General features: G+C 33.7%; 1 protein-coding gene across 2 annotated transcripts in view; it reads left to right on the top strand.

Annotated features, from left to right (window-relative positions):
* LOC118190690 (serine/threonine-protein kinase mig-15-like) overlaps window positions 1-27,755 on the top strand; it is a 242,142-nt gene that overhangs the window by 42,844 nt on the left and 171,543 nt on the right. For both annotated transcript variants that reach the window (XM_085810039.1, XM_085810040.1), the window contains exons 3-8: window positions 8,584-8,640; window positions 10,758-10,802; window positions 13,543-13,623; window positions 16,604-16,652; window positions 23,386-23,447; window positions 25,897-25,987. In XM_085810039.1, the coding sequence (XP_085666165.1) occupies window positions 8,584-8,640; window positions 10,758-10,802; window positions 13,543-13,623; window positions 16,604-16,652; window positions 23,386-23,447; window positions 25,897-25,987 (385 nt within the window). The remainder of the gene's footprint in view (window positions 1-8,583; window positions 8,641-10,757; window positions 10,803-13,542; window positions 13,624-16,603; window positions 16,653-23,385; window positions 23,448-25,896; window positions 25,988-27,755) is intronic.

Raw genomic sequence — 27,755 nt, 5'->3', positions numbered from 1 at the left:
GTTAAACACCAATAAAGCACCAGGTCCTGATGGGATAGATAATGGCATTCTGCAAGCCATTAACAGTATGCATCCGGAGTTACTGCATGCCTACATCACTGCATGTTGGCGCAACAGATATTTCCCAGCCGGCACGAAACTTGGTGAGGTGGCGCTCTTCCTCAAAGCGAAAAAAGACCCTAATGTACCAACGTCTTACCGGCCTATTTGCCTTCTTTCTGCCTTGGGTAAAGTACTAGAAAGAGTCGTCCTTCAAAGACTTAAACACTATATCCTGTCTGGACAAAGCATAAATGACAAACAATACGGCTTCATGCCTGGCAGATCGGTGGATCACGCGCTGCAGCACCTACGAAAATTAATAGCAAATAACAGAATAAATAACCAACATAGTCTCATTATCTCTGTGGATATACAGGGCGCTTTCGACTCGTTGTGGTGGCCTGATGTACTGAAGAGATTACAGGACATGGGTAGCCCTAAGATTCTCTTTGACCTTATTTACAGCTACCTAAGTGATCGCCGCTTACAAGCCACTACGGACGCAGGAGTACACTCACGTTCCATCAGTAGAGGCTGTCCTCAAGGATCCTGTCTGGGTCCACTGCTCTGGAATCTTGTAGCGGACACAGCGCTGACCCTCTTTAACACAGATCCTCACACGGAAATACTGGCTTATGCCGATGACTTTTTGCTGGTAACCAAAGGGCACAGCCGCAACGCATATGAGACTAGGGCACAACAAGCAATGGACAAGATGGCCAAATGGGCCAATGACCATAAGTTAACTATTGCCAACTCAAAAACCCAAGGTATGCTTATCTGTCCAGGTAAGCGCCATCGAAGAACCCCGTGCATCAACCTTCATGGGAAAAATATTCAAATAGTCAGAAACTTGAGGTACCTTGGAGTTATAATTGACGACACATTGACTTGGATGCCACATTTAAAGGAGGTCAAGGCACGACTTCACAGGATATTTCATTCCATGCTCAGAACAGCAGCACCAACATGGGGAGTTTCTTCGAGGATGCTTAAGACGTGGTACTCTGTAGTTGCTGAACGTATTGCATTACATGGAGCCTCCATGTGGGGCATAACGATCACTAGTAAAATGGAGAATCTGCTACGCTCAGCACAAAGACCATTCCTCCTGAGCATTATCCGAGGATATAAAACCTCGCCCACTAATGCTCTAAACGTGATTTCAGGACTACCGCCTCTGCATCTCTTAGCTCAGCGCGAGAGTGCAATAGTGCGAGTGCTCCGACTCAAAGAGACAATAAGTTTATGGGATAGGACTTATGTTTACACTGACTATGAGCAAAGCATTCCCGAGCCACCTTGCCACCCGGCCGAATTCAATATCTCGATTAACTGCAGGTCACCAACGTGGTTCAACGCCACTGCAATCTACACCGATGGTTCCAAAGGAGAATGTGGCACCGGTAGCGGATACTGTGTTCTACTTGGGAACCAGATCTTAAAGACCTGGGAAAGAAAGCTTAAGCACCACAACTCAGTTTTTCAGGCTGAACTGATTGCATTAAAAGCTGCAGTTGTTTACGCACTGGAAAATAACTATTCCAGTATATATTCAGACTCAGCCTCTAGCCTCCAGGCAATCCAAGGCAAATGTAGTAAAAATCCACTCGTCAGGGCCATGCAAAAACTCTTACTAAGAACACCTAAATACTATAGGCCTGAACTCCAGTGGGTACCTGCCCACACTGGAATACTGGGTAATGAAATTGCAGATGCAATAGCCAAAAGAGCAGCAACTGACCCACACGTTTGCACACTTGACGTGCCTCTCCCGGGTTCGTTCTTAAAAGCTGAGCTCGAGAGAGAATTACTCAAACGTTGGCAACGTCCGTGGGAGACAGAAACCACCGGCAGAAGAGTTTACAGATTTTTTCCAAAAGTCTGCCGGCTTCTAAAATCTGGCTCGTCTCACTTCACTCAGTATCTAACAGGACATGGTCCCTTCATGACTTACCTGCATCGCTTCAGACGACGCGAAAACGAGCATTGCTCATGCGGGATGGTAGGAGATCCGGACCACTATCTGTTCGCTTGCAGAGAGACCGCTAAATATCATCTTAGGCAACCAGTAGCAAACCACATCCATGCATGGGCCGAAGCTACTTCAAAAAATTGCAATGCATTGAAACGCATATGCGATTGCATAAACATTGCACGCATAATCTCAGACAGGCTGGAGTAATTCTCAGCCACCATCCTCGTCACCAGCACAGCCCCTGTATGCTCTGTACCTGTAGCGAATTAATTTTATCTTAAGTTAGCTTATTCGGCTTTTCTTATTCCCTGTATATATTTGTCTTCTTGAACTGTAAACCTTGAATTATGAACCTTGAACTATGTATTTTGCCTTATTTTATGTATTGTTTCCACTGTTTTGCCTTTTTTTTTTTTTATTTTATGCATTGTTTTACTTTCTAGTATTTTACTTCTTATTACTTTTAGTATTTATAACCACCTATCCATTACTCTGTAAATATGTAACTGGAATTGTTCTTCACGCCCGCAATGCACCCTTCTTCCATCATGCGCTATCGTCTTCGTCCAGCATTTGTTTGCACTGCCCCCAGCAGACGTCTTGAGCACAATATGTATTTATAAGTGTGTCTTTTGTTCAAGTTATTTCCGTCAGCGGGGCTACCTGGCCGATATGCTAACTACCCAGTGGACCGGCTGCCTCGCTGTCGGTGGAAAGAAAGAAAGATGATAACGAATGCTTGACTTTCAGTACCTTCTGCCCCCACCGTATATTCCATTTCCCTTCTATTTCTATCGTAATATATTTTCTGTTTCTGCCATGCTACATCAGAGTTCTTAATTGTTTCATTATAATTCTCTACATGTCTTTAACTTATTCTTCTTGCCTTTACTGTACAAAGAACAGCTTATCCAAAGGCGTTAGAATTTTTCTTCCTAGAAAAAAAACACTGTAGGGGTATTCTGTGTAGTATCGTGCTTTGCTGTTCTCAAGGCGAAACCTGACTCATTGACACAGCTGTACCAGCGGTCATGATAATTCTTAATGCATCACCTGATAATTTTTATAATACAGTCAAAAGTCGTTAATCCAAACACCCATAATCTGGACCTCAAAGCTACAAACTTTCTACGCATGTGTGTAATAATTTTACACATGCGCATAATACGTTTACGCATGCGCGTTTAATGTATAACGGACAGTATAAGCTAAGCTAAAATTATCTAATTATCTATTTCAGTTAATGTTGAAGATTGCGTTGTTCCTTAATCTTCGAATTGGATCTGGCTTATCATTTTTTGCAGACTGTTAGAGCAATTTTATAAAAGTAAGCTTGAACTTTCGATTATGTCAAATAGAATTTCCGATGCTGGAGCTGCCAAAAGATCTACAAAGCGAAAATATGTTTCGATGTCCATCAAATAAAAAGTAGAATTGCTGCAAAAAATGGATAAAGGCATATCCTTTGTTTCTCTAACCATTCCGAAATCTGTTTATCAATTTCACGCTGCTCTGCGGGGGGGGGGGGGGGGGGCGTCGCGCGATGAATTGGAAGTTGATCTGTCAGCACTATCGTTATCTTCAGGGCAGATGTTTTTATTTTATTTGGCTTATAATTCCTTACTAAATGTAGGCTTTCATCTTGATGTACTCCGTCTTTGATATGATTTAAATCAAATTCTTTGTCATTATAATTCGCTTCCAATAGTGAAGAAAGTGACACAGAGGTTATTGAAAACGAAAAAATTTCGATTGACAGATTAGTTGGTATTCTCAACACAGCAATTATAGGACTTGAACAGCGGAACTTTGTAAGTGAACAAGAAATTGTCTGTTTGTAGAATTAAAGAGAAAGTATTATCACATAAAACGAAGCAACTTAAATAAACAACTTACATTGAAAGAAATGTTTAATAAAGTAAACAAGTAAATATTAAGCTTTTTTTTTTGTAAATTTTGATAACCTTTAGATCGTAATTGTTCTTTATTTCATAAATTACGGTTTCATATTTTTAATTTTATAATTTCTGCATGCCATCTTACCAAATTTAAAGTGATGGTCTATAATCCGGAATCGCCGAAGTCCCGATGAGTCTGGATTAAAGACTTTTGACTGTACAGTCAAATATCGAAAATCTGCCGACCTGAAATCTGCCAACTTCTGAAATCCGCGTTGCCTCTCAAAATATAAACATTCAGTGTATAGATTCCGGAAACCACAACATTGAGTACGAAGAAGAAAAAATACTTAGAAAATTAATGACGTCATAATAACCGAATAATAATGAGTCAAAACGGAAATACCGGATTATTGACATCATGATAAAAGTTTTTTCCCATCTAATCTGCGTCGAGGTAAGAAAGCAGACGATTCACTTCACTTTTCTTTCAAGTTCACGATTCACGTTGTTGTATTTTCTAAGATTATTTAGTGCTGCCTTTTTTTTATCTGGATATTTTGTGGATAAATTAAGAATATTTTAAATTTCAGCCTTTTTTAATACAATTACAGATTAGAAATGCACTCATGATTTTTCTGCTTGCAACGTTTAAAAAAATAAACATGTTCCATTGACCGTAATGCAAAAAGGACAAATTCTGCAAAAGATGGAGACAGGTGCTACTCCTCAGTTTATAGCAGAATCGTTTTGAATTACGATACGATTGTGTATAATATACGAAAAAATAAAGAAATGCTGTTGAAATTTTACAGCAACAGTGATTCTAACACTGGAATCCGATAACCGAAAATCTTTGCATGAGGCGAAATCGGCAAACTTTGATGCTGTGTATATATAATACACTGAATAATATAATAAATTTATATATATAACAATGATTAAATGCATAAGTTATTGCAATAATGTATATAATAATTTAATTAAATGTATCTAATACACCTTATCTATTTTGCACTTTGAGTCTGAATATTATGATTTAACTTTTCTGTCTTGAAATCCGCAAAATCCTAAAATCCACACAACCTCTAGTCCCAAGCTTTGCAGCTTGCTGGAATTCTAGTGTATTCTTATTTACACAATCTGCAATATTCGATTGCGGTCTATATGGTACCATTTTTAGACGGTGTATGCCAAGTCCTGTGCACAAATTTTTAAATATACTCCTAACAAACCGTTTTCCATTATCTGATATTACTTTTAGTGCGGCACCATATTTTAAAATATACTTATTTTAAAACTATTCTGTGACTATTTTAACTGAAACTCGTTTAAGAGGGACTAATTCTACCCATTTTGACAAATGATCTACAATCTTTAAGAAATATCTATATTTATTTACTTTTGTTGTATGGTAGGATCCGATCAAGTAAATGCCAACCATTTCATTTGGGAAAGTGGTCTCTATGTTTTTTAAATACTCGGCCGGGCTGTAATGAACATAATTTATTTTATTAATTGGTACACATGGCACGACCTAGCATACGCCGTAACTACTCTTTGTAAATGCAGAAAATAGACCGCTTCACGTACCCTCTGTATGGTTTTTCGAATTCCGAAATGACCAGCCAATGGCAAATCATGCAATTCTTCTAAAATATTTAAACGTAGACTCGCTGGGATCATTATCCGGTATTCCTGATTGTCATTTGTTACATTCATATAGAATAACAGTTTGTCAATTATTTTGTAATGCTCCGCTCTGTTGCAAATAACTGTTAAATCTATATGTTCAAAGTTTTTGGGGTCTTCAAGATATGCATAAATGTCTTTAAATTCAGAATCCTTTCTTAATTTTTCAATTATGGATTCACGGGACTCAATAACTTTTGAAATGAGCATAGCACACTCCTCATTGACTTTGATTCTTGAAAGGGCATCGGCAACTAAATTTTCTTTTCACAGCATGGGTTTTATAATTAAATTAAATTCTTGTAGTTTTAATGTCCACCATATCAGGCGAGGCGATAAATTTTCTGCCGAATACAAGCGACCGACTGCCACATGGTCCAAGTATATTGTTATCAAAGAACTTCCGAAGTAGAAAGCAAAATTTCTGAGCCACTAATAAAACAACGAGCGTTTCTCGCTCTTTTGCCGAATAGCTCCTATGGGTAAATTTCAGCATTTTTGAAAAGAAAGCTATCAGTTGTCCTTTCTGAGAAATCACAGCGCCAATTGCGTAATCAGATGCATCCGCAGCAATGTCTATATCTTGTTCTCCTTCAGGGAATTTGAGGACTGGGGCATTTTTTAGTTGTTCAAAAGTGGTGTTCGCCTCGATTGTCCAAGAAAATCTAGTTTTCTTTCTTTTTAGCACCAACAGAGGCTCAACAATTTTCGCGAAGTCTTTTATGAACATTCTGTAATAAGAACATAAGCCCAAAAATGAAGATAATTTCTTAGTGACTTTCTGCAGCTGATTTACTGGGTATAAAGTAAAATGTAGGTCCAGTTGCTCCAGTTAGGTCATAACTGGGCCATTGCCGTCAAATGTTGAGGCTGGTTTCATAGCGGCACACATCATTTCCATGGTAAATCCGAATCCTTCCATTGGATTCATGGATGTCTGAGGGACCTGAAAGGTCGGAGGGGTCAACGTAAACTTCCTCTCTAAAGACATGGTCCGTTGAAAATTTTTCGGGCGCCAATATAATATCTTCCATTTTTTTTTATTGCCTTTAAATTCAGCAAATGATTCATATGTGTGTTTATTAAAATTTCTTTTCTACCAAACCTTTCAGAATATTTATTGCCTTAGCGTAATTTTCGGCAACTAATGGTAATCCCTTTATTAACATTAAAACTGTGTCTGTTAGTAAAGATTTGAGGTAATTAAATTTGTCTACATCCTTCAAAGCAGAGTTATTATGTATAGCAGATTCGTATTGAGCTCAAAAACTTTAAAATTCACATATATCACCTTTAAATTGATTTATGGTTAGTTTCGGAAGTTTAGCGCCATTTGTATTTGTGTTCTCTACCGTATCTGTAATAGAACTAGATGGCATCTCAATATCATTTAATACATTTTCTATTTTTAAATATTCTACTGATCTTCGATTTGCACAAGGTAATTTTATTTTTATATTCCAAGCTATCCTGTATTTCAGTTTCGTACTCTTTTTCATCTGTTATGATAGATTCGATTTCAGTGTTCAATATTAGTGTATCGTTTTCATTTTCATTTAAGATAGATAAGTCATCTTTTAATAAATCAAATTTAATATTATCTGATTCTATTTCCTTTTCCATTTTAGCCATCAGTCTTGTTACTGATGCTCTTAGCATTCCTCTCTTATTTTAGTGCTTTTAACTTATCCATCGTAATAATCAATATTCAATCACTAATCGAACAATAATAAATACTTAAATCATAATAAATCTAAAGATCACTGTTATCTCGGAATTTCGGCATCATGTAGCAATTATTGTACTCTTTTTTTGTTCTTATTTTTTACATTTAACAACATTTGAAAAGAATATATCTTTGCTTACCTTCCTTGATGGAAATCCACAGGAATGCTTGGAATTCTTTTCCATTTTTATCACACAGAAACTTTATTTACAGCTATGTACAACAATTGTATGCTTACATTAGAACCTTCATCATTTTACTCTGGTTGCCACTATACCTATATCAAAATCCGCAATGAGGTAAGGAAAAAATAACAAGCTAAAAGTAAAAAAGCTGCACCCTCTCGTGGCCAGCTACATAAACTGTAACAAGAGGTACTGTACAAGCAGTTAGCCAGTGACCGTTAACTTACCTGAATGCACAAACCTTTATATATTTTAGAAACTTGAATTATGCATTCAAAATCAACAGTTCAGGATTGAATTATGAAAAGCAAATTTAATTGTTTTTGCCAGGAGAGTACCAATTTATCAGTCAGGAATCAGGGTGTTGATCTGTGTGTGGGGGGGGGGGGAGAACATAGGAGAATATGGTCTTAAAATTCTAAGCTGTGTAACATTTCAAGATAAAAAAAGAAAAGCTAATTTCAAACATCTTTCGCCTTACTCATGGTTGTCCTTTGGCATGTGTAACCTAATATTATTCCCTTTATCTGTCTTACTGCATGAGAGAACTCCATGAAATATCCAGTTGAGACATGACCTCCTAAAGAAAAGTTCTATGACCTCTATTTAGGAGGGGTCATAGATAATTTTTGATCTATAACATGATGAACTTGATCTTTGTTGATTGCTTCCCAAGTGTAAAAAACTGAGTAAACTCTCTTTCGACTGCATCGGTTTCCCCAAATGTGCTTCTTCAGCTTAAAGTTTTTAGTTTTACAAATTGTAAAGTTTAGTATTAGTAACCTGAATTAAGATATAAATAATTGTTCTATTAAATTTATGCAGCAAACCTGATGAAATATGGAAATAAGTAGATGAAAAGAAGAGTTGAAAATTCACGAAGCGCTCCCTTTAGTTTTGGGTTTTTTGTTTTGCTGTAGGTAGTTGTAATGTATATTCCAAGTATTTTAAAATAAAGTATAAGAATTTTAAAGCAACTAGCTCTTTGAAGTTTTTAAAATAATTTTTTTTTTTTTTTTTTTTGTCTTTTCTAAGTAATGCATTTTACTTTTTTATGTACAGGGCCGTCATACAAAGACAGGACAGCTTGCTGCTATCAAAATTATGGATGTTACAGAGGTCTGTATGAATTTGTATTTTTTTCTCATCAGGTTTGTCGAATGTATCTTGAGATGATGACTGATATGTAACTGTGTATTTCACCTGTTATATGTCATTTGGTTATTTATAAACTGAATTAGGGATATATTTTGATACAGTTTCATATTTCATGCGAGTTACACTTTTAAGATCTAGAGATTTTTTAACCACAATTTAAAAGGTTGTGGAGAGCTTATGAGTAGTAGCATGTTTCGAATTACTTTTCAAGTGCAAACAAAATCAGTTATGTCTTTTTTTAAAAATGAAATTTTAACTTTTATGACAACCTTCAGCTATTCCAATCTCTGCTTCTGACAATGCCAAAAATTTATTTCTCATAGAATTCCTTATTTTAGATGGAGGGACCCATACTTCATAGGATTGTTGATTAGGTATCTCACATATAATTTAGATCACAAGTATATTTTTTTTCTTGCTGTGAAGGTCATAGCTGTTTTGAAGGCAATGATTTACACTTAGTAGATAGTTTGCCTAATATTATACTATATGGACCTGTCACAGATTGTATTATGCCTAGTGAAAGTAGAAGAGATATATAACTTCAGTGAAAATTCAGATAATTACTACATTTTATGTCGGGTTTTCAACCAGGGAGGAATTCCCCCCCTCTAGTGGATTTTGTAGTTTCAGGGGGGATGCAGTCAGCCTTTCATTTAACTGTATGAATATTTAAGTAAGTATATTTAGTTAAATGAATATTAAGTATTTGTTCAGTATTTAGTTTTGATTTCTGAATGTAAAAAACTTTCTTATTAAAGTTTTTGAATTTATCAGTATTTTCTGTATTGTTTGTTGTTTAATTTATAAAACACAGTAAAAAATAATCTAAATCGAAATAAATGTATGTATGTATTTTTTGAGTTTTGAAAAGAAGGGGGAATGGTTTTTGAGCGATGGCAGAAGTGGTGCAGGGGACAAAAGAGGTTGAGAAGCACTGCTTTATAATTTTCGTATAAAGACAATGAAATTAGAATTCAGCAGAATTTTAATGCTACAAACGTGAATGCGCTATATTTTTTTAATATGGTTTGTGAATATTGGGTTAGTTGTAATTTTTAGAAATATCTCAAAGCCTTAGATTTGAACTTGTCAATATTGTTGTGTTTACTGTAATCATTATAGCCGTTAAAATAACTGCAAACATTTAAGCATATGATGAATTAAATTTCACTGGACCTTTCCCCATTAATAAAAACTCTGTCAACTTTAATGAACAATTAATTAATCAGGTTCCCTCGTTGGTATTTAGTGGACTGTATTCTGTAGACTTGCTGTCGTACATCACGAAAATGCTATTTATGTGTTTAAGAATAAATTTTCACTATACTTAAACAAAAATTATTTATTACTTTTAAGACATCTATCCTCTAAAACAGCATTATTATTCTAAAGCATATTATTATTTTTTACCATTGCCATTCCATTCTACATAAAGACGTAGTACGTTTTTCACCTTGCATTGTTTTCTCTGCAACATTTTCATTCACGTGTTCTCTGCAGGCTCCTCATGATTATGGTCTTTTGACTTATGTAGTAGTGACAACATTCCCAAATATAATGAAAGCCTGACTCCTTTGCCTGACATGGGGGGGGGAGAATCCAGCATTCAATTGACTGGGAAGCTCAAGCGTCAGCACCGGCACCGGATCAAGTAACCAAAATCTTTCCGAATTGTCGATTTTTTTTTTTTTTTTTTTTTGGCTGTTGACATAAAATTAGGTAAATAAGAGATTTTTAACTCTGTTATAAAACTTGAGTAGGAACACGATTCTAATGAAACCAAAACTATCGCCAAACAGTGCAATTTAGCACCAATGATAGATAAGTGTGATGTAATGCTTTGGCTTTATGTAAACCCAATTAATTCTTAATGAGTTGGTTTTATTTTTGTAAGAAACTATATAAGTTAACTGCTGTTTATCTGTTTTTCAATCGCCTATTGAAAAAAAGCGATGAAAATTTGTGACTTTTCTTCAATGGGATAGTATGCTGTACAGTTTTTAAAAAAATCTTTTTTAGAATAGTATATAGTTTAACAAAGCTGCCAGTGACTATTTTACATTGTTTAAATTTAGGATGAAGAAGAAGAAATCAAGTTAGAAATCAATGTCTTAAAGAAGGTATTGAATTGAACTTTGTTTATTTATTACATGACAGTATAGTTTTAGATTGTGTATTACATTTTAAAAGTTTTTTCAGAGTATTTTATTACTTGTTGAATATTAAATGTAAATTATGTATCATAATATTTTGTTGAGTGCTTTTCATATGTAGGATCATTAGACGTTTAGTTAATTTGTACATCAAATAAAAATAGTTTCATTAATTTTTCTTTGTGTTTTCCTTCAAGTATGTCAAAAAAGATATTTCATTTGTACGTTAGTTAGAAGCATATAACATTTTTATTGCAAATTATTAAGATTTTGATAAAGATATTTTAGGAAGGGCTTTTTATGAATTTCTTTGAAAATTTGTTTTATTTTGGCATGTATTTCACTTTTTTAATTTTATACTATGTTTCTTTGAAAACTTGGGTAGTAATAATTCTGGTTTTAAAACAAAAATTTTTAATCTGATTTGTTACAGTGTTTCTACGTACTGTTTTTGACAGTAGTCTTTACTAGTAAATTGTTTCTGTTTTGTGCATTAAAAAATTACACTATAGTTACATTTTTTAAAACATTTTTTCCTTATTTTGACATTTATGGTTTATGCACTTGCTGACACAGATGCACTGAGTGGAGTAGGAAGATAATATCTTAAAGATTCCAGTGCTTGCTGTTAAAGATGGGGAGAAAACCTTTTGCAATAGCACTAGATGTGCCCCTTGACTGATTAATCATGTCTTCCGTATTCTGATTTGTGTAGTTCAGGGTCATGCATACTTTGCTAGAAATAAGCGAAATTTTCTAAAATCTATATTTTATATAAAGTTGTTCAAAATCTTTATTATTATAAATGAAAATATTAATTTCTGTGGAAGGTATCTACCTACATTGAAATGGAAAAAAAAAAAAAAAATTGTTACAATGTAAGAATATTTACATGCTATTTATTCGCATCCCTGGCTGCATCCACCAGTTTATATATAAAGTTAAAGCTTCAAGAGCTGCTAATGACCCTACGCTGTCTACCATCCTCTGATTTCTTATTTAGTGAGGTTCCCACAGTCAAGTCTTAGGCTATTATTCGCTATAACTCATGGAGCTGGCAAAATCGCACGTACATGCAGTAGCTTGATCATAATCCTTATCATTTAGTTCAGGTTTAAGAGCTGCTTTCATTTTGAGAAGGGTGCTTTTTTACAATATAAGTAATTTTTTAATACAAGAGCTGAGTTCGTGAAATGGATTCTAGCATTTTGAACATAAACATTCAATACTTCAGATTTCTTATATTTTTTGCAGACAATAAAATGAGAAATTTATTTTTGTGGTTTCTGATAGCACATAGGAAGATGTTAGGCATTCTTCTCAATTAGTTTCCGTTCTTTTTTCTCTTCCCGTGCTCAGTTTGTCAGGCCAAATAATCAAAATGCATAATAATATCGTGCAATTCTATCACATATGCTTTTGTGTGTGTGGTTTACAGAAGATGAAAGTTTTGGGCATTTATAGTAAATCGAGATGTTTCTAAACAGTTTTCTGCACGAGAAAAGGAATGGCATCTAAATGTTTTGCAATCAATACAGTTTTCATGTTACATGCTCTGTCTTAAAAATCATAGCATATCACCTGTTTGATGGTATTTTATTTAAACAATTGCTTTTTAAATATAGGTTATGTTTTGAACTACTGCTACAACTCTTTTGGCTATTTAATGAATGAGTTGCATTCCTTAAATCAATATAAACTTCAGCAAAAATAATTTTTACTAGTTTGCTGATGCAAGTTAAGGATAGAAAATGGTAATTGTTAGATTGTCTCATATAACCAAAGAGTGTACTGTGACTGCATAAATTCTGTCAAAACTAACTGTGAACTTACGATGGCAGTGTGTCAATAAGAAGACAGTGGGTAGCCATGACCAGTATTACCTGTGAAGAATCATTTTATGCATTAAGGATACAATGGTATCTCAGATGCATTCAGAATTCAATGCTGTGGCTTCAAAAATATCAGTGTAAGGATTATGGAATTTTTCTTTATATGAGCATCTGGAGCAAACAGCAAATCAGATAATCCCTAATGAATACATGACACAGAGCTGTTCAGCTCACACAATTTAGCTACTAAATGCTCAGGCAGAGGTATCTCTTAATGATGTGGTGGTCAGTTTAGTCGGCATTTAATGCAACCCATAGGAAATCTACAAATGTCTCTTTGTTATGTATGCACACTTTCTAATGACTTGGCCATGTCTTGTGTTTTTTTCTGATAGGTTTCACTTATCCTAACAGGACAATGTTAAGCTATTCTGCATAACTTATGGAATTCATTTCTGTGCAATTCTATGTTCCCATGAAGGCGTTACTAAATATTAGACTAGTGTGCCAGTTTTTTTGGGGGGAGGGGTTAATCTACTCTACAAACACCTACTAAAATTATAAATATTATAAGTGATATTACTTTATCTCATAATTTAACTTTTGATATTGTTTAAGCTAGAATTCTATGGTCAGGGATTGTGCCAGATTTCTAAATGATAAAATACTGATTGCATTTGTAATAAATACTGTAATTGAATTCATTACAATATTAATTAATATTAGTAAAATAAAGGGAACTTTAATAATTAATGTTACTAAACTAAAAGGAAACATTAGTAATTAGTGTAACTAAATTCAGATCTAAATATTTTGTCCTTTGCTTTACAGAAACAGCTTAGTTTTTTAGATTCTAACTTTCCAATTTATTTCAGTATTCACATCATCGGAATATAGCTACATATTATGGAGCTTTCATTCAAAAGAGTCCTCCTGGGAAAGATGACAAACTATGGGTAAATATATTAGGTATTCAAAACGTTAAAAAGCTGAATGAGGATTAAATTGCTGTAATTTTAATATATAACTGTTTGGTGTATTTATTTGATGCTAAATATTTGATAACAAATTATAAATACTAACATTAAATTTTGTGCATGTAATTGATTAAATACAGGTAGCCCTTTTACAACACAGCATCCTATAACACAGTTTTGCTACAACACGATTCATAAATTGCGAGAACCCTCCTACAACATGGTTTTCCTATAACATGGTTTCGCTCTAACACAAGAAGAAAATTGCCCAAGCAATCCGAATAAATTTAACAAACTCCACAGGAAGTTTTTCCATATTGTGCAAAGCACCCATATAGTCATTTAACACAAGAAGAATCCTCATTTTGTAACTTCTGCCAGTTGTCTTTCAAGATCTGGTAGCTGTAGGAACTAATGTTCTCAGATGATGCATATGATTCCAGAAAGTGAACAACATGAGGTCACAATAAATACTTTAAAATGCACAGTATGCATGCTCGGCTTCCAAAATTCGAATCCTCTTCTCCATGGCCTGAAAACAAAAGTGTCTCACGCTGCTGATCAGCAGTCTGCGTAGAGCCATGGTGTGTTAAAGAATAACTTTTATGTCTTTAAGACATTAAGTTTCAGTCATCAAACATGTCCAATAAATATAAAAAAGCAACATTTAAGAGGTCATTATACCTACGCTAAATATAGGGTTGTTTTTTACGATTTTGATTTAAGAGGAACTTCATTTCTTTAGAAGTACCGATATCATTAAACAAAAAGCACTCAAAATTTTCAAGCACCTCAGAGAACATGGAATGTGTCAACCCAGATTTTCTGGTAAGTAAAGGTTGGTTCGAAAATTACAAAAAGCGTTTTGCAATTCATAGCATAAGAATTCAAGGAGAATCTGCATCGGCTGATTATGAAGCTGCTAGGACATTTTCTGAAAAATTTCAAAATGTTATAGAAGAACAAGGATACACAGCAGTTCAAAATTTCGATGCTAACAAAACTGGGCTTTGGTGGAACAAAAATGCTCAGTAGAACCTTTATATCGAAAAAAGAAAAAAACTGCATCCTGATTTAAGGTGTCTAAACATTATCTAATGGTATTTTTGTGCAGTATGACTTTGGACATTATGAAGAAACCCTTGTTAGTTTATAGATCTTTAAATCCTCATGCACTTTATAATAAAAACAATAAATAAAAAAATAAAAGCACCTTACTGGTATATTGGAAAGCAAATCTAAGAGCTTGGGTAGCTGCAAATATATTTAAAGATTGGCTTTCAAATTGTTTTGTGCCAGACGCTGAACATTATTTAAGGTAGAAAAATTTTGAGCTTCCAAGGTGCTTATTACTATTAGATAATGTTCCATGTCACCCACAAGATTTGATACATTCCAATGTCAAAATACTGTTCCTACCACCTAATACTACTTCATTACTCCAACCATTGGATCAAGGTATTATTTACACCTTTAAAACACATTACATAAGAAGAGCATTACATTAGATTTTTAGATGTAACTGATTCAAAATCGATTAATATAATGGAAGCTTGAAAGACATTTTCAGTCAAGAACTGAATTGACATCGTATCTTTTTCGCTGAAAGAACTGAAAGCATCAACATTAAATACGTTAGAAGATATGGCCCTCTTCAGTTGAAATAGAAAACGTGCGTCAGTCATCAGAAAAGGAAATTGGTGGCATATGAGAACTTACTAAATCAATCGGAAGCAAAGGTTTTGTGAACATGATGTTCAAGATTTATTAGCAGAAGAAGAAATTGATGAAGATTTCATAGAAATGGCATGTGAAGCTGTAAATCAAATCGATTCTCCCACTGCTGAAGATTGTGCAGTTAATAATTTAAATTTGAAAAAGTTAAAAGAAGGCCTACGCTTATCTGAAAATCTATAGTTATTTTTTCTTCAGTACAGACCCTTCTGCTGAAATGAGTCGAAAATTCGAAAGGGTGCTACAAAACTGTCTAGCTCTATATCAAGAAATTTAAAATGACCTGGTAAGAACTAGTAAGCGAAGTAAAATTACAAATTTTTTAAACAGGGAAGGAAATGGCAGAACTTTAAATGAAGAAATTCTAAAAGTGAAAGCGATCTCATTCCACCAAAAAACGTTTTCTGCTGATTATGAGCAATGACAATGAAGAAATTTATTAAACTAAAGTTGTGTTAAATTAAAATATGCAATATTTTTTGTTTTGTGTTGTACATACATATGTATTTTTAATAAAAATTAAATTTTTTCTGTATAATTAAATAAAAAAATATTTTTGTTTAATAAGTTTTCAGAATGCTACCCCCTTTTTTATACTCCCTCTGAGTCTCGTACAACACAACATTTTCTAGGAACCTATCTACCGTGTTATACGAGGGTTGCTTGTACAAACATACGTGCCAAGCAATTTCTAAAAATTTATTTTCCTTAAACAGTAATATTAAATTAAAAAAAATATGTATAACATACATATCTGCAAAATTCTGTTCATAATTTCAGGTAACCATTTAAGTTTCTTTGCAGTTGAGAAAAGTTATGTTATTGTACTGAGAGGTTTTAAAGTCCCTTAGCAGCTGAACTAACTTTGCTGAACTGAGAGTATTTTAAGAAGTTGTTTTACCAAAAATTATGATTTAACTAAATCCAATCATTAGCCATCACTGTGTCATAATGTGAGCATCACGGATCTCTTCCTTTGGGTGGTGCTCCATTCCTAATCTAACACAAACTACTTGCATGGTTTGTTTTTAATTCCTTATTTCTTCAGGAAATACTAAATTAATTACATAGCACCAATATAAGGGTCTCTGTACATTTAAATTCACTAAACAGCTTTAATTATTCAGTAATGTAACTATTCAAGAGTTATAATGTGATTTTTCTTTACTTCATGTTTGCTGTCTGTACTGAAATATCAGTTTATATGTAGCTGTTTTATTTTCAGCTTGTTATGGAATATTGTGGAGCAGGATCTGTAACAGATTTAGTTAAATGTAAGTGGCTCATTTCTCATTTTTTCTGGCTATAAACAAACAAAAAAAGAGATAAAAAAGTTATATGCATTTTGTAATATTCAAATTTTTGGTACCTTTTTGTTGTATGGGGGGGGAGAAGTTAATTTTCTTAACTGTTTGAGAATAGTTGAATTCACTAAGCAGTAGAATACAAATCTTGAAATACTGTACAAAGTTCGAAATCTGGACGTCCATTATCTGGAATAATATAAAATCTGGACCTCAAAACCACAGACATTTTTTTTTTTGTATGCTTCACACATGCACATTTGATTTTTCCTTCCATAATAAAACATGTGGAGATTTTCACTTAAAAATTCTGATTTTTAAATTCACTTACACACTAAATAAAATACCTCGTTATGGAAAAACAATCATGTAAGAATTAATTTGGGAGATTAATAATTTGGCTCTGTAGCTGAGTATCTACTTGGCATACATCTCAAACCGAAACATTCGCCTATTTTATATCCCTTGTGCCGACCTGGCGTGTCATTATTTTTTGCTTTCATCACCGTATGTTTATCAATACATGACAGCTTCAGTAATAACTCATGCAGCAATGTCTAAACTTTTTTGTATATTAGGAATTGAATAGCAAGAGTATGGCAACCTTTTATGCTAACATGACGCTTGGCAATGCTTATAGGTTTTTAAATGCTCTAAGAAATGTTAACGAGGAAAAAATGCTAAAAATAGATTTTGTTAATGAAACTCATAGGCCAAAAGATTACATTTAGTGCTATTTTAATTAAGAATAACTGATATATTATTCACCATAAACGTAGAAGCGATGGCAGAATATGTCGGCACTGGACGGCAGAATTTAGGGAAGACGAATTTTTTGGAATTTGGGGAAGCACCGAGTGGCAAAATTAAGGGATGAGAAGTTTTTACGATTTAGGGAAAGCACTGGGATCCAAGGTTTAGGGGCGGTGAAAATTTAGAAATTAGGAAGGCACTTTATAGCAGAATTTAGTACCCATAGAGACTGCACCAGTCGGTATCTAGCGCTGCCCTAGATAAAGCCTTAAGTATGTGAAGAGGTTTATTTATTCAGGACTCAGATTAGTTTTAAGCATGCGCAAGAAATAAACGTAGATATAGTAAATAACTAATGCGATTCATGCGTAATTCGGTACGCAATAGGAGCAAGACAAAATTTTACGAAACAAGTTGGCTTTTGTCACCAATCTCGTGATACACAGCCAATAATGTATAACGGACCCTATTAAGCTAGGCTAAAATTATCTCGACTGATTCTAAGGAATTTGAGTTAGTGTAGCAGACTGCGCTGCTCACTAATCTTCTAATTTGATCCAGCTTATTATTTTTTGCAGACTGTTATTATTACTGCAATTTTATAAAAACTAAGCTTTAACTTTCAATTATATCGAAAAGAGTTTCTAATTCTGGAGGTGCCAAAGGATCTACAAAGTGAAACCGTGTTTCGATGTCTATTAAACAAAAAGTAGAATTGCTGCAAAATAGTCATATCCGTCTCAAAATTATGCATGGAGTATGGCATTGGAAAGTCAACTGTATATGACATGAGAAAAAGAAAAAGGAACTTTTTGAATTTTCTGTGGAAGCAACTTAAACAACTTACATTGAAAGAAATGTTTAATAAAGTAAATAAAATATATTAAGTTTTCTTTCTTTCTTTTTTTTTTTTTCTTTTGTAAATTTTGATATCTTTTAGATCATAATTGTTCTTTATTTCAGAAATTATGATTTCATATTTGAATTGTATAATTTCTGCATGTCATCTTACCAGATTAAAATTGATGATCGATTATCCGGAAAAACTCGTCACGACGAGTCCGGATTTCAAACTTTGTACTGTATAGGTTTTTAGATTTACAGTTCTTTTGTTATATGCAGAAAAGCTGAAAAATTGAATTGCATGTTTGTTGAATGACTCTTATAATAAAATTTAAATTATACATGTAAAATATCAAATGTAGTTACTTCACAGGGAGAATCATATTTTGTTTTTCGTAATTATACACTAATTGAAGCCTCTAATTCCTCAGATTCAAGGACTTATTCTTAACTTATTTTCCATGTGGGCAGGGTATATTTCCTTGTTAGACTGATTATATTGCATGTGAGTAGGCATTTATTGTGGTGGCTTCACAATTATTTGCATCCTTAGCTGCAGCTCTGTGACTAAGTGTTTAAGTATTTATCTAAACTTTTTGTCAGAGTTGAAGAATAAAAGAAAAAATGCTATTAATGTTTTGAATCAAATTGAATGAAATATTATGCAAGTTTTGGGGCATATGAATGTTAATAGCATTTTCCGTTTGAAACAAAATGGGAAGTAAATAAATAACATCGAAACTGGCAGCTTATCAGACTGGTTATATCAAGTTTTCATGATTTTCCTCATGTGTGATATAATATCAACACAAGATGCAGTAGTTTTATCTGGCTCTGGCTTCATCTTTAGATGCTCTGGCTTTAACTACACAAGATATTGCTGCTAAATACAAGATTTTTAGCTTTGTATGTCCTCTAGGAAGGCATTTCTTTTAAGGCATGTAGCCCTTAATTTGTTTTATCATAACCATTAATGTTAAATGCCTCTTTGCATATAAAAACATGGTTTTATTTACTACCTCAGATATCCAGCCACACTTTAGTATATGTTTTTCCTGAAACTAGTCAATCATTATTAGATCAGAATATAAGAAGCCATTGCAAAATGAAATGCTTGATGAATATTAATTTGTAAAAAAGGTGAAAATTAGCACCAAGCTTTAGAGTTACCTAATTATTGTCCCTTTCCATGTAACTTCATTTTATATTTTTTATTGGGAAGATTTCAGTTTTTCTTACGGTGATAACTGCCGTAAGTAGTAATAAATATGAATAATTTTCCCTAGAAATTTAAGCATGAAGTTATAATTCTATACTGGTAATTAACCTAACCCCAAAGATTGTTCTTGGACACTTAAAACAGGTTGGGCAATTTTCTATCTTTCAGTATGCTTGAAGGGTGGAGCAGTTAGTTATATTCAGAGCTTAATTTTTAAAATCAGGGGTGCTAGGCCCCATGGAAGGCTGTCAGGAAGAAGGGAAAAATAAATTAATAAAATAATACAAAACTAATAATTAAATAATTAAGATTCAACAAAATATAATGATATAAATAAAAATTTAATAAATTATTAAATTCACAATAAATAGATAAATAAAAGAAGATATGAGGCCTCATTTTATTTGGGGCTCAGACTGAATTTTCAGTTGCATTCAAAAACTAAGAAATAGCTCAGCTGGCCTTTGGCTGAAGTTTTTCAGGTCCTCATGTCCCCATGTTATCAAACTGGTTATATCAAATTTTCATGATTCTCCTCATGTGTGTTAGTGAAGTTTTTTTCAGGTGATTCTGCTCTAAATGTTTTTTTTTTTTTCACTTTTAAATTTTCAAAGCATTGAAGAAATGGTGTCACTATTTGTGAATGATGATTGGTTTTGAAATATTTCTAAGAAAATTTAGAACAGGTGTAAAGAGTCATATGATAATATTAACTTATATAAAATCAGCATTTCCAAAATTAATAAAACTGCCGCCCAGACGGTATAATGGTTAGGGGAGCCTGACTGCGATACCAAAGGGCCCAAGTTCGAATCCCGGAGAAGGCATGGATGTAAAATTGTCTGTCCCTTCATAGGAGGTAACAGTGGCCACCTATTAGGTGCCTCCACAATAAAATGATTACCGCTTCTGGCCTTAGTAGTGGTCAATGCTGTTAGAGGCAAGTGCCTGCCATTTGTAAAAAAAAAAAAAAAAAAAAAAAAAATAATAATAATAATAATAATAATAATAATAATAATAAAACTAGTTGGTGTTAAAATAAAAGTCTATAAAAACTATACAAGTTTAAGATTTTAATGAAAGCATTTGAATAGAAGAAACCATTGCATGAGAAATTAAGGCTTTTTTCATCCTCTTTCAAAGCTGCATAAGAAAGGATAAAAGCATTTATTGGTCAGCAGATCATTTAATTAAATTGCAAGTATTTTCAAAAATAATGGCAAGGAATAGAAATTTGCAAATATTAACCTTTTGCTTTTATCTACTAATTAAGATTGTATGAATATTCCAGATAATTATGTAAGGGGAGAGCTATATAATTTAATTGCTTCCACAGAAAATTTAATTTTGTGCTCAAACCGCAAGGGAAATTTTTCCTTAAAAGAAAATGGTATGCTTAGATTGTTAAGTTAAAGTTATGCAATCTAAGCAAGATCAATTAATATAGTGTTCATATGAAGATGCTTCTTTGTTTTTCTAGTTATGCAGTAAATAATGATTTTTTAAACTATCTTAAAAATAACAGGTTTTTTTTTTTTTTTTTTTTTTTTTTTTTTTTTTTTAATTTTTAGCCTTCATATCTGGAAACCCTAATTTCGTGCATTTGTGCTGCAACACTCTAAATTTTAGTTCTTGTATTTACTCCTTGTATGAAAATTAGTATTTGGTGTTTAACTGGTCTGTTGATTATCAAAGCACATTTGTGAGTTATGTTGTTAATGTAATTATATTGATTTCTCTACATAAAACTATTATAATCTCTTTTTCTTATGGTATCTAAAGAAAGAACTTAATTTGATGAACAGTATTCATAAATAATTTTAGGACTGGAATAGTAAAAATTCTTCAATAGATCAATTGATAAGTTCATATTCTAATTTACAAATTTGCAAACTATGTGTTCGTCTTAAAAATTACAAATGGATAATTGTTCAAAATCTATAGTAAATATATATATGCTTATTTATTTAAGAAAGCAATTAATATATCATGTACAGTACAAAGTCCGAAATTCGGACTCGTTGGGACTTCGGCAATTCCAGATTTGGGATTTTTCTGGATATTAGATCATTAGTTTAAATCTAGTAGGATGACATGTAGAAATTATAAAATTAAAAATATGAAATCGTGATTTATGAAATAATGAAATATTTATGATCTAAAAGGGTGTCAAAATTTACAAAAAAAAAAAAAAAAAAAAAAAAAAAAAAGGTTAATATTTATTTGTTAACCTTATTAAATAGTTCTTTCAATGTAAGTTGCTTCGTTTTTTGTGCTAATACGTTCTCTTTAATTCTGTAGACAGACATAATCTCTTGTTTAGTTACATTGTTGAAGTCCTGTAACTGATGTGTCGAGAATTCCGACTAACTTGTCAATCGAAATTTTTTCGTTTTCAGTAACTTCTGTGTTACTTTCTTCACTATCGGTAGCGGTATTTTTTGGATCTAGAACCATACTACAGATTTCGCCATGAATTTATAAGGTATTTCTCCTGCCTTCTTAGTGTGCCTTCGTGGTGTATTGGTTAGCACACTGAGCCGGTATTTCAGAGGTCCGTGGTTCAATTCTTGGCGAAGACGTTTGCTCATTTTTCATCTCTCCGGTCTAAAAAAAAACCCCAATGTCTCTACACATTAATTGATTGATGATTGAGAAACATAGTCATCACAATTAAAACTTCTTTTATATCTTCATTTATTATCGCTTCTCCACATTTCTTTACAAAATTTGTTAATTGGAAAATTTCACCTTTGTTTTGCAATATCCAAAAACCTTTAAAATTCGCTGCTACCTTCATCAAATTTAGCTATCATTCACTATACATATTTGGCTATGTATCATGAGCTTGGCAATTAACGACAAGTTCTTCCGTTAAATTTTATTGTGCTTCTATCGCGCACTGAGACTATTGAGCCTGAATTGTACTAGTTTACTTATTTGTTATATTTATGTCTGTTTCTTGCACGTGCATAAGGTTTATCAAAGTTTTGAATAAATAAATTCCCACATATACTTAAGCCTTATTGAGGACTGGCCCTAGATATCTTACCACCTGATACAGTCTCTGTGGGTCCAAAATTCTGGGCCTGGTGTGGCAATACGAGCCCTGGTGCTTGTTCTGGGTTTATGTAGCCCTGGCGCTTGTTCTGGGTTTATGTGAATAAAAAATCAGTTATTCTTAATTTAAATAGCCCTAAATGTAATCTTTGGGTCTGAGTATTATCAACAAAATCTATTTTTAGCATATGGAAAGAAATTTTTGTGAAATTTTTCCTCATCAACATTTTTAGCACATTTAACTTAAATCTGCAATCATTGCCAATCGTAATGTCAACATAAAAGGTTACCATACTACTTTATTATTCAATTACTAACATAAAAAATTGTTTAGGCATCACTACATGTGTCACTACTCAGGCTGTCATGTGTTGATAAAGATGCGGTGATAAAAGGAAAGTATAATAAATAATTATTCGCCAGGTTGGCATCAGATCAACAATGTATCTTTGTGAAATGTTTCGGTTTGAGATGTGTGCCAAGCAGATACGCAGCAATGTAGTCAACTTACTGATGTACAAATTTATGCTAAAATGATTGTTTTTTCAATAACTAGGTATTTTATTTAATGTCGAAGTGAAATTAAGAATCTGCACTCTCCAGATGTTTTATTATGCGCAGAAGGGGGTTGTATCAAATGCACATGCATAAAGCCTCCGAGAAAAACGCTGTTATTGGTTTTGAGGTCCGGATTTTAGATTATTCCGGATATTGGACATCCGGATTTCAGACTTTGTACTGTATTTTATTAACTCTTGTTTCAGAATGTTACGGTTTAATTTCTGATAAATCCTTTCCAAATAAATATATTTTATTAATATATTTCAGCAACCAAAGGGCAACCAATAAAAGAAGAATGGATTGCATATATATGCCGAGAAATTTTGAGAGTAAGAACTGCAGCTTATTTGATTAGATTGCCACTTTAAATAATTGCTGGATTAGCCATTTTTTTTAAAGTTCATATATGCCTTTCTTTATATTAATTCTGATCAAGAACCATGTTCCAATGCCCGATTTGTTTAACCCCTTAACTGCCGCGGGCGTATATATACGCCTTGCTCAGCCGATGCGTTAACTACCCCAGATGCGCAGCCGGTGCGTTAACTTTGCGAATAATTTTAGGTGTAGCAGCGCAAAGCAAATGATAGCAGTTTGGAAGGACGTATATATACGCCTGGGGCAGTTAACTCATCGGCTGAGCAAGGCGTATATATACGCCCGCGGCAGTTAAGGGGTTAAGATAGATTTATCATTTTTGATTGTAAGTTTCCTGTCTGTGTATTGAGATATTAGTGAATGCATTTATGTTATGTTTATTTTTCTGTTTCTTATTTACACATCCATGTGATAATTACTATTTACACAGTCATGTGATAGCTTCAGTAAAAAAGACTAAAAAAAATTAATGATTGCATTTTTTTAATTAGATGTATAAAGGTCGTACAGAAATGAATGACACAAAAAGCTGGTACAGAGTGGAATACAATTTATTAACAAAAAAAACGATAGTACATCAGTTAGAAGTAATATCCGTTTAAGTCAATACACTTCTGCCATCTCGCTGGGAGGTCTAAAACGACCCTGGTAAACCAGTCTGTGGGTGTGTTGGTCCACCACCTGCAAACAATTGCATGCGATTCAGCATGTTGGTCCCTGACTGCATCCTTCATCTTGTCAAACAAGGTGTAGTCGGAGGGGCCCAGATCAGGCGAGTATGGAGGGTATGGCAACACAGTAAAGCCCAATACCTTGTGAGTGTCGCATGTGTTCTGGCTGGTGTGGAGGCATGCTGCAACAGCACATGCCATTCCCATTTGCCAGGACATTGCTCTTGAATACGCTATCGCAGTGTTCTGCCAAACTCACAGTACCAGTTGCTGTTGATGGTGCACCCAGGCTCAAGCCAGTCCACGAGAAGAATGTCTTGAAGATACCAGATCACGTTTGCCATTTGTTTTTGTGTGTTCAATGCTGACCTAGGCTTCATGGGATGTGAGAGCTTAATGCATGATTCCACTCCATGGAGCTGTGTTTTTATTTCGGGAGTGTTGTGCAAAAACCAAGACTCGCTTCCCTTGACCAGCCACATGAAGAAGTCATCCGGATCAGCATCGTGTAGTGCATAAAATTCTTTGCAAATGTCAACGCACTTCGCCTTTTCTTGTAGTGGGAGGGCATGAAGCACCTGCTTTGCACATACATTTGTCATCTCCAAATCACCATGCATAATCACCTGTAATGTCCTTTTTGCAAGCCCTGCCTGTTCCTGCATCTTGTTGAATGTTATGTGCCTGTTTGCCATGATCAAATCCGACATGGCTGTCACATTTGCTGCTGTATGCAATGTTGCTGGTCGTTCTGCTGAGACACCTTTCGCTGCGGTTTCCACTTCACTGATGGACTTGACCAACTAATAGGATATGGTATGCCTTGAAGGTGCTTTTGTCTGCACTCAAATACCATGCAACGATGAATCTCACTATCCTGTTTTCCTTTTTTCCATAGGAACCACACTGTTGACCATGATAGTCACCTTCCATCATTGCTGTCCACGCTCTCAATGATGACGGTGAAGTGACGGGCACTGACTTACACTGTTTGGGGCTTTTACTCACTGCCATCTATGCATTTTGAGTAGCTCATGCCCCATTCTGTCTATGTCACTTGTTTTCCCTGTCATATAGTTTATGAGTCTCATTGTGAGAGCCATTGTGTCAATCATTTCTGTAAGATCCCCTTTGAAATAAGCAGCAGCTCTGATATCTTTACCATTTTGAAAAACCTCATGTGAAATTTAAATGCATTTTGGCCATCTGCTTTGTATCATGGATACATTATTTTGCGTTTAGATTATAACCTTGCTTTGAAGAATCTATTTTTCAAAGCAAGATTATAATGCAGATAAAATGAGTAATATTGCATTTTGCTATTTTCAGTTCCTCTCATTTAAATATTTTGAAAAGAAAGTTTTACTGATATTTATCTTTCTGATAGATTGGAAAGTTTTTACAATGGTCTGCACTGCTATTTGTTAAAAATGTATTTATTAAGTAAGCTCATAAAATTTTAATTTTGTAACTGGCTGTATACGAGAGTAAATTTTTCTATACTTATGTTACATATTCATTTGATGTTTTATTATTCATATTTTATAGGAAATTTGATTACTTATTTGTTATACATTATGTTGGATTTTTTTCTTTTTAAGTTTTTGCTCAATCTATGTGAATAAGTTTTTATTGTAACATGCATTTCTTCAAAAAAGAACTTATGACATATGAAAGATATCTAAATATACAGAAATATATATTTATGTGGATTTTTCTTTCTTTGCAGGGACTGAGTCATTTACATGCTAACAAAATTATACATAGGGATATAAAAGGTCAAAATGTTCTTTTGACAGATAATGCTGAAGTTAAGTTAGGTGAGCAATTTTATATTTTAAAAAATGTACTATCATTCTTATTGCAATTGATTTTAGGAGAAAAAGCAAAAATAGAACAGAAATGAATGTGTTCAGGAGCTGCAGAAAACTGGTTAGTTTCAAAAGGGCTTCATCCACATGGTACATTCTTTCCCACTTGTACATACTTATATTTGTTTATGCTTGTACCAGCTTTGGCACAGTGCCAATCCTAGATTATAAGCTGCCCATGTGCAAAATAAAATTAGCCTCCTTTTTTTACCGAAATATAATATGTTTGGTAATCATTTTGCTGCCCTTAAATTTGGCCACCCCTATGCAGTGCATATTTTGCCCCCTCTTCCCCTTGCTAAAATTGACCCTGCTTTGCCATTTTCCAGGGCACTTAAAAATTGTGTTCCATCATAAACTGATTGGGCAAGATTGACTGTGAGTGGGACATCAGAACTTCACTAAATGGTATCACAGTTATGTTTCCACCACACTAAGTGTTCAGTTTTGTTCCAGTTTTGATGAAGTATATCCCATAGAATGGATCCATTTGTGTTCCTGCTACCAAACTACTTTCATCTTGTAGTATTTTAAGTGACTCCATGAGGCAGTAACACTGTATACTTGTCAATATCCATGCCATCTCTGGAATTAAAACCAAGGCCATCCATATGATATGACAGGTGCCATTACTAACCACTAATACTGATCAGAAATGCACCAAAGCTGAAGCAATAATAGCCAAGAGGAGCATAGAAATATTATTTGTTTAATTTATTGGTCAGAGCAGCAGATTAAAATTCTATTTGTACAACAATAGACCAGCTTAATGATACTGACATTTTTAATATAGTTCCTGCTTTATAGGTAAAATATGACCTATTTGAAGTTGCCAACACATTTGTGATCAGGTACACTTATGATGGTGTCCTTTGCATACATCATTTTTCTGGAAGTTGGGTATATCTCATTAACTGGAGCCTTAATTTTAAAATGCACATTTTTTATTTAAGCTCTGTTGTAGCAAAATTAACAGTATGTGACTGTGTTGGGGTTTATTTTAATTTCTTATTAGTTATTTATAATTTTAAAATAACTTTCCTAGATTTTCTTCTTTTTCATGTGCAATTTCCTGCCAGAATGAGTGTTCAGTATCATGTTTTATGTAAATGAGGTAGAGCCGGTATTTGAAGTTTCAGTCACTTCCATAGAAGAGCCCAGAAGTTCTCAGTAGAGCATGTTCTGTCTTCTGGCTGCGTCATTGCTTTACGTTGATCTTACTATGTTTGATGGTGTCCTTATGTGCTTGTTAGTATTTACCAGTGAGGTTTAAATAAGGGTTTGTTATTTCTGTACAGCTCTGGCTACATTTTAATTAGTTAGAATTAATTTAGTTTATTTTCTATCTTAAGCTGAAGTCCAAGTCCGAGAAGTGCCATCTGTAAATATTGTCAAGTTAAAATAAAAGGGTAAATTAACCCTTCTTTGGACCTTATTCTTGTAGTTGTCAGAAGACCAATGAGTAGTCTCTACACTCTTCTCAAATTCTAGTTGCCAAGGACACTCAATTTCAAAACTCTAAAACTGAACAGAAGTTTTCCATTTTTATAATTAATTTGTTCAAGAGTAGTTCATTTTTCTATAAAATGTGATCCATTCAGGAACAGTTCAGCTCTGTTTTGAGTATGGAGTGAGTCCCAGAGATCCCACTTTTGTTTTGACTTTTGTTTTGTTTCATTTTTCGTGACTTCTTTGTCACTCCATGGGTCTGAGTCAG

Source organism: Stegodyphus dumicola, chromosome X2 (genome assembly GCF_044657685.1).
Source record: "Stegodyphus dumicola isolate Sdum_Otavi_A_Nest chromosome X2, ASM4465768v1".
NCBI classification, from domain to species: Eukaryota; Metazoa; Arthropoda; class Arachnida; order Araneae; family Eresidae; genus Stegodyphus; species Stegodyphus dumicola.
Note: the sequence above shows the minus strand (reverse complement) of the source record. Positions and strands in the feature narration are given on the sequence as shown.